Raw genomic sequence first — 13,468 nt, forward strand, 5'->3', positions numbered from 1 at the left:
ATTTGCATACATCATACACGGTGTCTTTTAAAAAAGTCTAAAAGCACAACGCCTATTACTAAAATGTGGTCGATGAGGTAGTAAATGAGGAAACTAAGAAGTGGCACATTGTTACAGAGCAACATGGAAACTGGCAGTATTGTTTTGGAAGGTATATGGTAGTTGTTTTTTAAAAATATTGCAAAATAAATGATACCAAACTGACATTTAAAAGAGTCCGAGAGCTAACAGCATCTCCTTTCAAAAGCTGTTATAAACACAAGCGGTCCAGTATCCCCTCTGACCTTAAAATGGATATAGCTTTTGTTATTGTCAGCTTTTGTGCTAACAGAACATAGGCCAGCTGCAGAATGAATCACACCGTCTTTCACAAAATTTAACCAAATACTGATCTGATCTAACACTTTGTCACTGCAGGTGTGATTAAATCGCAAATCCAGGTAATGAGATTTTGCTTTGCTATGATTACGAAAGTAATCAAAAACAGGCAGCAAAGCAATGAATCAGCTACAAATCTAAAATAAACCTATTGAAGATAAATTCCATGATCTAGAACTTGTTGACAGTTCGTTTTATGCAAATTCCAAGTTCTCCATTACTCTGATAGGAAAGCATCATGCTAAGAAAAATAACGTGTTTCTTACTTTAACCAGTAAGTGGTCAAAAAACTTCAGGACATTCACAAGTAGTATTTAAAGGCTTATCCTACCTGAGTACACAGCAGAGAAAGGGAAGATGTATGGAAGGGTGAAAAATTTAGTTAAGATTCAATTAAATGAGTTGAAGTGTGTTGAGCAGCATGAGTTGGCATTAAAATGGACAGCTGTCTAAATTATTTAATTTGGGGGTCCAGTCAAGGTGAAAGTGTTATTAGGTCCTATTTCAGAATAAAAGAGTGATTGGTACTGCTGCATTTTAAGAAATTTTAATTCGCTAGCTAGAGAATTTATTTCTTCTTTGTAGATCACTTTATGCTTGGGGAAAAAAACAAAAACAAAATATCTTTTAAAATCTTGTGGCAGGAATTTGTTTATAAATACTGTCTTTCATTATATATAATGTGAGATGGACAGATGGATTTATTTCTCTTTGGGTCCTTTATTAAGATATTAGTGTTACATATCAAGCAATATTTGGAATAAAGAATGACATTGCATCCAAAAGCAATGACATCATGTATGCAGCAATGACATAATACATAGACACATTGTATGCCCGAGATTCTGAGTAGATGAATAATGTTTAATAATGGGTACATTCTGTATAACCATCAGCACAGACCATCTTTATTTCTGTAACATCCAATAATATATCATGTTTAGAAATGAAACTAAATGGCCTCATTAGAGGATAATTTGGGATGCTTTGAAATTCCTAAGGTTAAAAGTACATTTCTGGAACATTCTAACTCCCAATTCTCAACCGTAATCTAAAAGGCTATTGTTTCTCCCAGCTAACAGCTAATACTAGATCATTGATTTTACTTGTATGTAATTTGTGTAAGTTAAAGTCACTGGCGAATTTAAAAAAACAGTTTATAAATGTAAGCTTATGCCTAACAGATAGTTGATATAATGTTATATCTCATTATTTTCCTCCTTGTAAGAGCCTCTATATAATAAATACGAGAAATGCAAATTTTGTTCAACTTTTTTTTCACACTGTTGACTTAAATATGTAATAAACCCCACTTGGAAAGTCACTGGCCTAGCATGAGTTGGGGTGCCTAAATTTGAAAGCCACCTTCCAAAACACTTTTTAATGTGAAACAGAAGGTGGTCTTAAGCAATTTAAAAAACTATTTAGACTTGAAATTTGACCTGCTTTGAAATTGTTACATTTATATTCTGGAACATTAGTAATTTCTGCACTCCCAGCTTGTAACACAAAAAGCATATTGGAAAACACCTTAGCCACATTTCTTTAAATGAAGTGAATTAAACCAGAACATAAATTGCAGTGTAATTACTTCAGCCATTCTCATCTCTAAAAAAATCTTCCCTGTGGCAAGTTTCTTTCTTCTGTGAAAATGGAACAAAACTGTTGTTATGGAAACTGAGAATTTGGAGATGCTGGAACTTGGCATAAGATGCCAGATATTGGTTAGCTCCTGAATGGGCTCTACGTGTTATGCAAATTTCAGAATATTCATTTCTGTAACCTTCCTCGGAGGGAGTAAGATGGGCTAAATTATTGACAGTAACTGTAGATTACCTACCTTAACATGCCCTGATTAATGGTGAATGTTTTAAATACAGTTATGTAAGGGAATCGGGGAGGAAAAAAGCAGAGTGTTGTCATTTATGTCGTTTGCTTATTTTTTCTTTCAGCTCCTACGGAAGCGGCACATTGGAAATGATATTGTCACAATTGTTTTCCAAGAGCCCGGAGCACAGCCATTCAGCCCAAAAAACATCCGATCCCACTTCCAGCACGTTTTTGTCATCGTCAGGGTTCACAACCCCTGCACCGACAGTGTTTGTTACAGGTACCTACCTGCGCCCTGGTAGCAGCCTTGTGGGCGGGGCCAGGGGTCACGTGCGGGGGGGTGGGGGGCCATCCTGCTCCGCTTGCTCAAGCAGCAGTGGGAAGTCTATTGCCATTTACTTCTGTCTTTAAACTATGTGTGTGGATGGCCGATTCACGCGATGATGTCACCCGATGGCGTTGACATTGCCCAGACACGCTGGTTAGACACCTGCTGTTTCCATTTGCACCTCCTCCTTAGGTGGTGTCCTTGGTCCATACCATCTGGTCACCAGCTAATTACTCATCTTGCTAATTATACTTTGCATTTGGTGTGGCAAGAGCAGAGAAGAATGATGTAATAAGTAGAGAAGTTTTGTTTTAATTACTATTGTCTAAAAAGCCCAGACCCTTGCTTTAAGACTGGTTTGATTCACTCTAACGTTTCTGACTACAGTCTTCAAAGTATTTGTATGCACTAGTAAGCACTTGGTGGAATTGTTTCAGTGTCCCATGTCGACCCAGTCTCGTGAGTGTCCGACTTCAAGCATCTATCTGCAAGAGGCCTTTGGGCGTTGACAAATATAAGAACCTGAATTGCTGGGTCAACATGGTCATAGTACCAAGAAGATGTGTCAGGCTATTCTAGCATTAACCAGATATTTCTAATAGGAATCTGTCTGTTTAAAGTAATGGAATTTTATCCTGTCTTTCCATCCTTAATTTGGAAGATTAGGCTTTGCTAATGCTGGATATTTGTTTTTAAATTAATAAAGCCACCTACCCAGAAAGTGGCCAGTACAGACTGACAGTTGGTTTGTTGTGAGAGCCACAGCTGTCTACTTTTGGGAGTCAGTGCAGGTTAATTACGGGAGGGGAGCAAGCAAGCTCAGGGAACAAAACAAGGAAAGGTTACTCCGGACTGCTGTAAACCACTACCTTCCTTGCACAGCCCCTAATAACTGTATATGTTGGGCTCTGGTGATAAGCCCAGCACTATTTCTAGGCACTTTACATGGGTTACCTCATTTAATTTGTAAAACCCATGCATTAGGTACTGTTTTTGTCCCCCATTTTCAGGTGAGGAAGCTTAAGCAGTGGGGCTAGGTCCCTGGCCCAAGGTCAGCTAGTACCAGGCAGTTTAGATTGTAATGCACTAAGTCTGATTCTAGAGCCCAGCCCCTTCACTGCTCAGCCATGTTGCCTTGCTCACATGCCCTGTGAAGCACGGGTCTTTGCTGCCCTTGCTGCTGACCTACAAGCTGCTCCAGAACTCTGGGGCTAAGGGGGTGGGAACTCCAACAGAACAGACCTAGATCTGCAGCCTCTTACCAAGAATCTGGTCCCTGGAAGCTGCTTTATTTAGAATAATATGGCTATTATTTAGAATAGAATGACAGACTTAAGTGCAGAACATTTGACTGTACCTGGGAGGGATGGCTATTTGCACTTAGAAAATATCCCCAAGCAATTGAAACACACTCTGTACTGGATTTATGCAAGGATTTCATGGAACTCTGATAGAAAGCTAACCCCTTTTGAAATGGTCACTATGATGTTTGGGAGTGAAAAGCTTCGCGGTTTGTTTCAGAGATTTCTTCTTTAAAAGCCCTTGTCTACATGAAGTGCTGTCTAGTAGAAATGTAATGCAAGCCATGTATTAATTTTGTATTTTTTAATAGCCATACTTTTTAAAGTAACAAGAAATGGGTAAAATTAATTTTAGCAGTATAGTTTTTGACCCAATAATACATTTTATTTACCTGGTATGTCCAAATAATTATTATTTCAATAGGTGATTTTTAAGTTTTAAAAATTACTGACCTATTTTACATATTTTTGGAGTAAGACTTTGGAATCTGGAGTGCATTTTAGACTTACAGCTCATCTCAATTAGGATGTTTGATTTTCATTGGAAATAATGTTTAGATTTCATAAAAGTTGCAACTGGAAAAGTTGACTCATATACTCGGATTGTTCCAGACATGCTTTTTAAAAGCTTTTGAATGACTGAATTGAGTGTCACTTTTTAAAGTATGTAAAATATGGCCAGGGTAAGTCTAAACAGACTGATCATGAGGAAAGGTCTCTCAACCTTCTTCAACACTTTGCTAAGGAAGGAAGTGATGTCTGTCTGATTCTTTTTTTTTTTTTAATTTTTAATGTTTATTTATTTTGGGGGGGGGTGCAGGGGCAAAGAGAGGGGGAGACACAGAATCCAAAGCAGACTCCAGGCTCTGAGCTGTCCACACAGAGGCTTGAACCCACAAACCATGAGATCATTACCTAGGCCAAAGTCGGATACTCAACCAACTGAGCCACCCAGGCACCCCTGTCTTGTTCTTTTAAAACTCCCCACCCCAGCCTTGAAAACCATGCTTTTTGCTATCTCTCTTATTTTTAATCTGCTGCCTGGTGAGCCCATCTTCTTAGCCCCACCATGCAATGTGATGCTGGACCCTTTGTGGGAAGACAGTGAACACCCCAGCTCATGGCACATGAGCTGGCCTGGGATTTCCTAGTTGCCAAGCATGTTTGAAGACCCAGTGCCCTGCTTAGAAACTGTGAACTTGGGCCTTTTGCAAATCCAAGAGCACGTACCAACTTGCAGTATCACTAAAAGGAATCACAAGAAACGAAAGTAGAGATCTTTTCCCGTTATTAATTTGAGGTATATTGATTGTTCTCAGTCCATCTCAAAGTGAGATAGGCATGTTTCCCGAAGTGTGTGGGGATGTCAGGAGATGCTTCAGGTCCCAGAGCAAATAGGGCAACTCTCTTGTAGTTAATGCTTGGGGGAAAGAGTGTGAAGGGTTTATGTTCTCTGAAAATAAATGTGTCATGAAGCAGAATAGGTCTTCCAAAGAATTTCTGTACCTGTGAGTTTTTCTCATACCCCAGCCACTCCCCAGAATACTAAGGATATGAAGTTATGGGCCTCTTCCATTTATTTACGGTACTTTGGTTGAAAAGTTTATAGAGCTGCATTGATTTCTACTAAATTAGATTTAAATCTAATTTAACTCTACAGTGATACAGTTAGAGGGATTCAAATACTTTTTATCATTGAAAATCTCTTGTTCTGAGCTTTTTCCCCAGGGAACACTCACATGTACTTATTGACATCTCCTTGGCACGTGTGCTGAGGAAAGCACAAAAGGGGTTTTCTCAAAGGAGCTTCTTGCTGTGATCAGGTGGAGAAGTGCGGGGTCCGTACAGGCTGAAGTTATAAGGAACGTTGAACTGACAAAATGGGGTTTGGCATATGTTTTAGAGCATAGATGGAGGAAATTCAGTGGGGGAGAAAAAGAAATAATTCTAGGAGTGGCCAGTGGTGTAGACAGAAGTGTAGACAGAGGAAAGGGTGGGGGGTGGCAGGTGCCAGAAGAAGGTGCTGCCATAGATGGGGTTACGAGGCAGTGGAGCCCTTTGGAATGCAAGGCCATCCGGTAGCACGGTATAAAGAGAGCTTTAGGAGAATTCACCCGATGTCACCATGCAAATTAGTTTGTATACAAAAAGACAGCTTTGGAACTTGTTCATTTATTTTCACCAGCTCTTTGCAGCTCTTATCATGTGTATGCTAGGCACTATTCTAGGCCCTGGGATATAACAGGGGAACAATGAGAGAAAAATCCTATGGTGGATGTGGAAATGAGGTCCTGAAATAATGGATGTTCTATCTCTCTAGGGATTGGAAAGTTTATAATTTATAATTTATTTATAATAGGAAAAACTGACTATTTCTAACTAATTCCAGAGACCAGTTAACCTTGAACGGTAGACATAGCCAAGAACTCAGAAATTAATCACTACGTCTGTACTAAAGCTTATGCTCATACCTGATAAGAGAGCCCCCGGTCTCTTATTTTATTTGTATCATTACACTGAGCTTAATTATCTGGTCCTGGTTGATAGAGCAGATTAGAAGCAACAAATCAAAAAGATGAAGAACGGTTCAGTGGCAAGGATGTGCTGAGACATCACTAAGTGATTCCTGAGATGTAGAAAAACTCTTCACCTCAAAGTGAAGAGTAAGCACAGCAGTCTGGAGTCATTTGGTTTGGAAACAAAGGACCGAATATACTTAGCTCACCCCTGAGGGCCTCACTTTGTTAAAACACGGTGTAAAAATTTTTCCCAGCATTTTTTAGTAACTCATGAGTTAAGAGACCCAGGCACTGATCTTCAGAGGTTGCAGATGTCACGAAAAGAGAGAAATGTGTGTCTCATAATGGAAGGATACAACCGCACCTATGAATTAGTCTTGTTCCCTCCCCCACCATTGAACCTAAATCTGATCAAACCCCTGGAGGAGGCAGTTTACATATTCTTCATGTAAACATGCCTGTATTCAGCAAAACTCAGACTCCAGGCAACTCTGTGTGACAAACAGCCCTGTTTCCTCAACATGTAAATGCAAGAAATAAAAGAGAGAATGAGAGAAGTGGAGGGGAATTAACAGAATAAAAAAGAAGAAGAAGACAAATTTCAGTGTTGTGTGGGCCTTATTTGGACCCATGTTAGATAAAAAGATTTTTAAAGTTTTAGGACATCTTAAGCAACTGAACATTGGAACACTGACTCACTATTTGATGACGTTAAAGAATTATTAGTTTTAAAACTAGTGTAGTAGTAAGTGGTTATAATGACCTGAGCCTTGAAAACGAGTGTTAAATTGTGGTCAGTACGTTTAGAAAGGTAGAAATGTAGGTTTCTCCTCTCAAAGATTTCCATATTCAGAGGTTAAAATATAATAAATGCTGAAAGGCAGCAGTATGATATAGTGCAAAAAGCACTTGGAATCAGATCAGATTGTCAAACCTCTCAGATCTTAAATTTCCCTTTCTGTGCAGCGGAAGGTGGCTTGACATCTACTTGAAATCCCATAAGTAAAGTATCTAGTGTAGGCAGGGAGTGTGGTGTGTGCATATTAAATGTGCACGCCCTTCTTTTCTTGAATAAAAATAAGTAAATATGCAAGCTTCAGCTAGGAGGAAAAAAAATCAAAGTGGGTCAAGTGGTGGAGATTTTTTCAGAAGGTCCGTCTCAAGCCCCAGTCAGCATCCCTATTGTCCAGTGTAGCTGACCTTTTTGAGACAAAAACCTGAATATGTCACTCTTGGTGTTTAAAACCATTTGGGGAGAAGTGCGGAATGCCTCTTCCTACACACCCCTGCCCCTCCTTCACCTGACGAATTCTTGCTTTTCTTTTTGTGGGAGGGCTCCCCTGCCCTCCCAGGATTATTAGGTAAATGCCTTTCTTAAGTGGTTTCAGTAGCACCCCACACCTCCCACAAGAGCTCTCAAACCACTGGATGTAGCCGCACTAGACTTTGAGCTGCTGGAAGGCTGAGCCTGTGTGACCTCTCATCCTTGATCCTCAACGTGCGCACAGTGCCTGACACAGAGTAGGTGCCCCATGAGTGTGGGGGAATTGATCCTATTAGAAGTCAAGAGCCCCCCAGGGAGTGAATGACAGGCACACATTTGTTCTGCCGCTGGTCATTCCTGTCCTTTGCCTGGGCCTGCTTTCTCAGAATGCTCCCCAAACTGGCAGTCTGATCCAGGCTCCAAGAAGGGGAAACCTCCCTCTACCATTTTGACATTGAGTCCTCTTCCTTCTAAATTTGGGGTTGGAATTGTTTATTGGAATTTCCACGGTGCTTCAGAAATTCAGGCATTGTTGTCTTCTCACTTTTTTTCCATTGAGACTTCTGTTCAGACTTCTCTGGAACATTCCTATGTATCATCTTGAAATTGGCTTTGGGTGTCAAGATCTGCTACTTTATCCAGGGTCTTTGATGCCAGCAAATGCTATGAAGCCCAGCCTAATGGTGGTCTCTTCCATAGTGTGACTCTTGTGGACGGATGGTCCCTTTTGCAAGTGCCTCAAGAGTGCAAGGTTTAAAAACGTTCCTTCAGGGGGAATAGTATGGTCTTGTCATAGAGCACGCTGCTGGCCATCCAGAAGTTCGAATTCCAGTCCTGGCTCTCTGTGAGAGGCTCTGGGCACATCACTTTACTACTCACAGCCTGTTTCCTGGAGAGGTGAAGAATTCATAGCAGCAGCTCAAATAGAGGTTCAAGGATAGGCCAAACATCAGTAAAACTCAGGACACCTTCCTGGTCCTTCGGTCATACTCCCAGGGTTTGAGGGACAGCATGTTTCTGTGTTAAAACGGACGCAGATACTCCTCAGCAGAATGCAGGTTCAAGATGAATTTTAAGATGAAACTCAAGATTTTATTGACAGTTCAAGGAACACTGAATTCTCTGTGTTCTCTTCCAGTGCTACCTTTCCCTAATTGCTTCAGCCTCTGAACTTCTGGCTGCTGGGTAACCCTCCTGAGTAGAACATCCTAGTCCTCAATACTGCTGATCACATAAGGCATGGTTGTGATTGTAAAGAATGTATTATTTCTGAGGAGACAGAGTATTGCCTATGAGGCTAACGAGTGTCCAAGCAGAAGCCCTTTGGAATCTGCTTTTAAAAATAGCAAGAACCATTTATAATTAATACATCTTAAGCATCTATATATAGCAAACTGAAGTTCTAGAAAGGCTTCTTAGAGGCAAAAATACTTTCGGCTGAGCTTAAAGCAGGCCTTATTATCAGGAGTTCAGAATCTGTGGCATCTAAATTAATGAGCTTTTAACCTTGTAGAAAACCTTGAAGTTAGATGAACCCAAAATGAAACCCTTTGTTTGAAAAAAGCATCCCAGGGTATCATCTTCCTTATCTTCCATAAGTGTTCTGTTTCTAATGATGCAAAGCTGATCTTAGCTCCTATATCATTTACCTCCCTACCATGATGATTCATCGATAATTATATGTTCAAGATTCAGTTCTTTCCCTCATAGTTCATTCTAGAGGCTTCTAATTATCACTGGGTTTTCAGTATATGTTTGTCTAAAGTTCTAACAGTTAATAAGTAGATCTGTAAAAAACCTTAAGTAAGTTTAAGGGGCAAATGGATGGATGGTGCTCATATTGGTGCCCCCTGATAAGCATTTTCCTCTCCTTATTTAAGAGAAAACCACAGCTGCTTCTTGAGAAAGAGTGACAATTTGAAGTGAAATTAACAAGAGAAGAAATTGCCGATTTAAAAATGAGTATTTCTGGATCCTTACAGGATTCCTCTTAGAAAAGCTAGCATATCTGGATTTTAGCATCTTTCGCTTGACTTTTGAAAAAATGATCAAATTAAAATTATACAGCTGTCAGCATTGAAGCCAGACAGTTCACAATAGATGAGAAAAATTGCCTTTCTAAGACTGGTCTAATTAGGCTAAAATGCATATGGAGGTTCTGCGGATTCCCTTCTCCAGTTAGAAAAGGGAGTGTTGCTTGCCAGCTTTCTTTGTCATGAAGTGAACTAAATGGTCCTTTAAAATAATAAATAAATAAATAAATAAATAAATAAATAAATAAATACGTACATTTATGAAAACCAACAAATAGGGCATTCCATGGCATCTTCAGACAAAATAGGTACCTTCTGTCCTGAGGTTCCTGATTTTTATTTATTTCTCCTGTTGTCACAAGAAATAATCATTTTTTGAAACACAAAGCTAAATATGTTAAAGTAAACCCTTCTTAAAACAAAACAAAAATAGTAATGGAACCAGAGTTCTTCAATTTACTTTGAAAGATGTACACTCTCTGATTATGACTCTTCCATTTTGGAATTGCAGAAAAAGCATTTTGTATTGCTGCCCTAATAGTTGGTACAATTGCATATGGACTCACTTTTAAATAATTAGGTAATTTGAAAAGAGAGATGTTTGCTCTGTTAGAATCATCATTTCCAGGCCTCTCAGACTTTGCTAAGGTCCTAGAATGAGATCCGTGAGAACACAGTAGAAAACACAGAACCTTTTTGTTTCCATTTAACTTCTGTTGTTACTGTTTTAGGAAAAACATGATTTTTTTTCTTTTGAAATTAAAAATAATAGATTATTACAGATGCTCATATGGTCCTTATCTTAGGCCCAATTTTAGCAGTATTATGCAGAAGAAGTGATTGGGGCAGGATTTCTCAAATTGATCTTGCCTAAAAGGAGGAGGAAAAGGAAAATATTTTCCTCACAAATAAATTATCAGAATCAAATACCAAATGTAGAGAAAGTGGACCAAAGAATAGCTCAGCTTAAAATACAATTTTAAGAAAAAAGTTCTTTAATGTTTATTTTTGAGAGAGAGACAGAGACAGACACAGACAGACAATGCAAGCAGCGGGGAGGGGCAGACAGAGAGGGAGACACAGAATATGAAGCAGGCTCAAGGCTCTGAGCTGTCAGCACAGAGTCCGATGCGGGGCTCGAACCTGAGAGCCGTGAGATCTTGACCTGAGCCAAGGTTGGACACGTAATGGACTGAGCCACCCAAGTGCCCCCAAAATACAATTTTAAAACATGGTTGCTATTACTGTAAAAATCATAATCATTTTAATACTTACTGAAATTTCAATTTTCATTTTAAAATTATGCTTTTTGGTCTGGTTGCCTAGGTCAACAAGTAATGTTTGTTGAATTTTTTTCAATTTAATCCATTTTTTTTATGTCCTGCATCTTTGGATATTTTTCATTATAAGCTGTCCACATATATAGGCATCACGTCTAAAATGGAGACCACATTTGTGTTTTTACAAAATCTATGCCTGTTGTGAAAGGTTACGCTGATTATAATAACCCCTGCTTGGAAATGATCAGTAGGTATTTAAAGGTAGAATATTACAATGAACTTTTTTTTCATGGAGTTATGTTTGGTTTACTATCTGTTAGTGAAATATTTTTTTACTGTAAGCCTTTTGGGGTTTTTTGGCCACCAGAAAAGTTTACGTTCTCTAAATCCTAAATCCTAAATGTGGTTGAATGGAAAGGTGTGTTCCTGTTAAATAGAAGTATGTACTGTTTCTTGTTGGGCAGTGACAGTTTCCTCCTGAGGGATGTCTTTGTCTTTGAGAAAGTGTATTTTATTCTCGTGCCGCGAGGCTCAGGAGACTGACGCTCCTCTCTCACCTTTGCTTTGTCTCTTAGTGTGGCTGTCACCAGGTCCAGAGACGTGCCTTCCTTTGGACCTCCCATCCCCAAAGGGGTCACTTTCCCTAAGTCAAATGTGTTCAGGGACTTCCTTTTGGCCAAAGTGATTAACGCAGAAAACGCTGCTCATAAATCAGAGAAGTTTCGGGCCATGGCAACTCGGACCCGCCAGGAATACCTGAAAGATCTGGCAGAAAAGAATGTCACCAACACCCCAATTGACCCATCTGGCAAGTTCCCATTCATCTCTCTGGCCTCCAAGAAGAAGGAGAAGTCTAAGCCATATCCGGGAGCTGAACTCAGTAGCATGGGGGCCATTGTGTGGGCTGTCCGGGCCAAAGACTACAACACAGCTATGGAAATAGACTGTCTGTTGGGGGTCTCCAACGAATTCATCGTCCTCATCGAGCAGGAAACAAAGAGCGTGGTTTTCAACTGTTCCTGCAGAGATGTGATAGGGTGGACCTCGACTGACACCAGCCTCAAAATCTTCTATGAGCGAGGAGAATGTGTTTCGGTGGAGAGTTTAATTAATAACGAGGATATCAAGGAGATTGTAAAGAGGTTGCAGGTGAGTGTTTTCCTTCCATTGACTTACATTCAATGTCCCTCTCATAAAGCTTTCAGTATAGACTAGAACCAAGTTGCCCTAGTGGGTGCTATTTCATTAGCTCCTCTGAAAATTCCCTGGTGATCTGAAGCAACCCAGAGTTTATGTCACACTTGGTTTCCCTCCTTTTTCAGAAGGAAAAGTAGAACCAGTGGGAGAAGACACATTTGCTGTGCGTTTGTGTTGGAAACCATTTGCGTGTGACCTGGTCCCACTGCCCTGGTGGCTGGCGACGTAGCCCAGCCAGTCTGCTTTAGCCGTCGAGAAGAATTGTTCGATTGAGTGTCTGTGCTGCCGTGAATTTCTTAAGGGCGAAGCGAGTGGCAGAATACGGTCCCTCTTGGCTGCCAGCTCCCTGTAGGTCTCTGTGAGAGGGTTTCCTTGTAAGTTGAGTGAAGTCATTGAGTGCTTTGGATGCAACAAGTATGTTCTTTCTGGCCTAATGAATGGAGGTTAGTGAAGGGGAAGTAACCACACCGCTCCTCAGCCGGCAGCGGCGTATTCAGAATTACCCTGCTTGCAGTGTTTTCCAAGTTCCCTGTCCACCACTTAACCCCCTACGGCGCTAAACCATTATACCTTTTGTTTCCTTGTCCAGTTTGTGTCAAAAGGTTGTGAATCGGTGGAGATGACTCTGCGAAGGAACGGGCTGGGCCAGCTTGGCTTCCATGTCAACTACGAGGGCATCGTGGCCGACGTGGAGCCCTATGGCTACGCCTGGCAGGCAGGGCTCAGGCAGGGCAGCCGGCTGGTGGAGATCTGCAAGGTGGCGGTGGCCACCCTGAGCCACGAGCAGATGATTGATCTCCTGAGGACATCTGTCACGGTGAAGGTTGTCATCATCCCCCCGCATGACGACTGCACCCCACGGAGGTAGGTCTGCGTTGGCGGCTGTGAACCTGGGAATCCAAGGCCGGGTTTGTGCACCACGTAGAACATCATCTCCTACCGGGTGGGGGAGGAGGCTGCCGCGAAGCGTGCCGGGTTACACGCGGCGCTCAAAGTTCCGTCCGTGGAAAGTCTGACTCGGGACATAGCTCCCTTTCAGCATGTGTCAGCAGCAGCTGGGAAGAGTGACTAACTTGGACCATTCCCAGGATTTACATCTGTGGATTTAGAAAGTTGCCATTACAGATAGAGAAGTCTGGTAATACCCGTCTTAAACATCTTGCACCAGTAGCTGAGAAGCATTGAGCACTTATTATTAGAAGACCCTGAGCAACACAGACCGTCAGGCTTTTTTGCTTTATGTTCCATGACACTCTCATTCTTCTTTCTGTCCAAACTTCGGAATGCCATTTTGACCCCTGCTGTCTCAGCCTGGAACCCTGGACGTGACTTAGCAGG

The 13,468-nt window shown here is 41.0% G+C and overlaps 1 protein-coding gene across 13 annotated transcripts in view; it reads left to right on the plus strand.

Moving 5' to 3' along the window:
* SIPA1L1 (signal induced proliferation associated 1 like 1) overlaps nt 1-13,468 on the plus strand; it is a 362,552-nt gene that overhangs the window by 284,837 nt on the left and 64,247 nt on the right. For all 13 annotated transcript variants that reach the window (XM_042943670.1, XM_042943676.1, XM_042943662.1 and 10 more), the window contains 3 exons: nt 2,331-2,488; nt 11,509-12,082; nt 12,720-12,994. In XM_042943670.1, coding sequence (XP_042799604.1) covers nt 2,331-2,488; nt 11,509-12,082; nt 12,720-12,994 — 1,007 coding nt within the window. The remainder of the gene's footprint in view (nt 1-2,330; nt 2,489-11,508; nt 12,083-12,719; nt 12,995-13,468) is intronic.

Source organism: Panthera leo, chromosome B3 (assembly GCF_018350215.1).
Source record: "Panthera leo isolate Ple1 chromosome B3, P.leo_Ple1_pat1.1, whole genome shotgun sequence".
NCBI lineage: Eukaryota > Metazoa > Chordata > Mammalia > Carnivora > Felidae > Panthera > Panthera leo.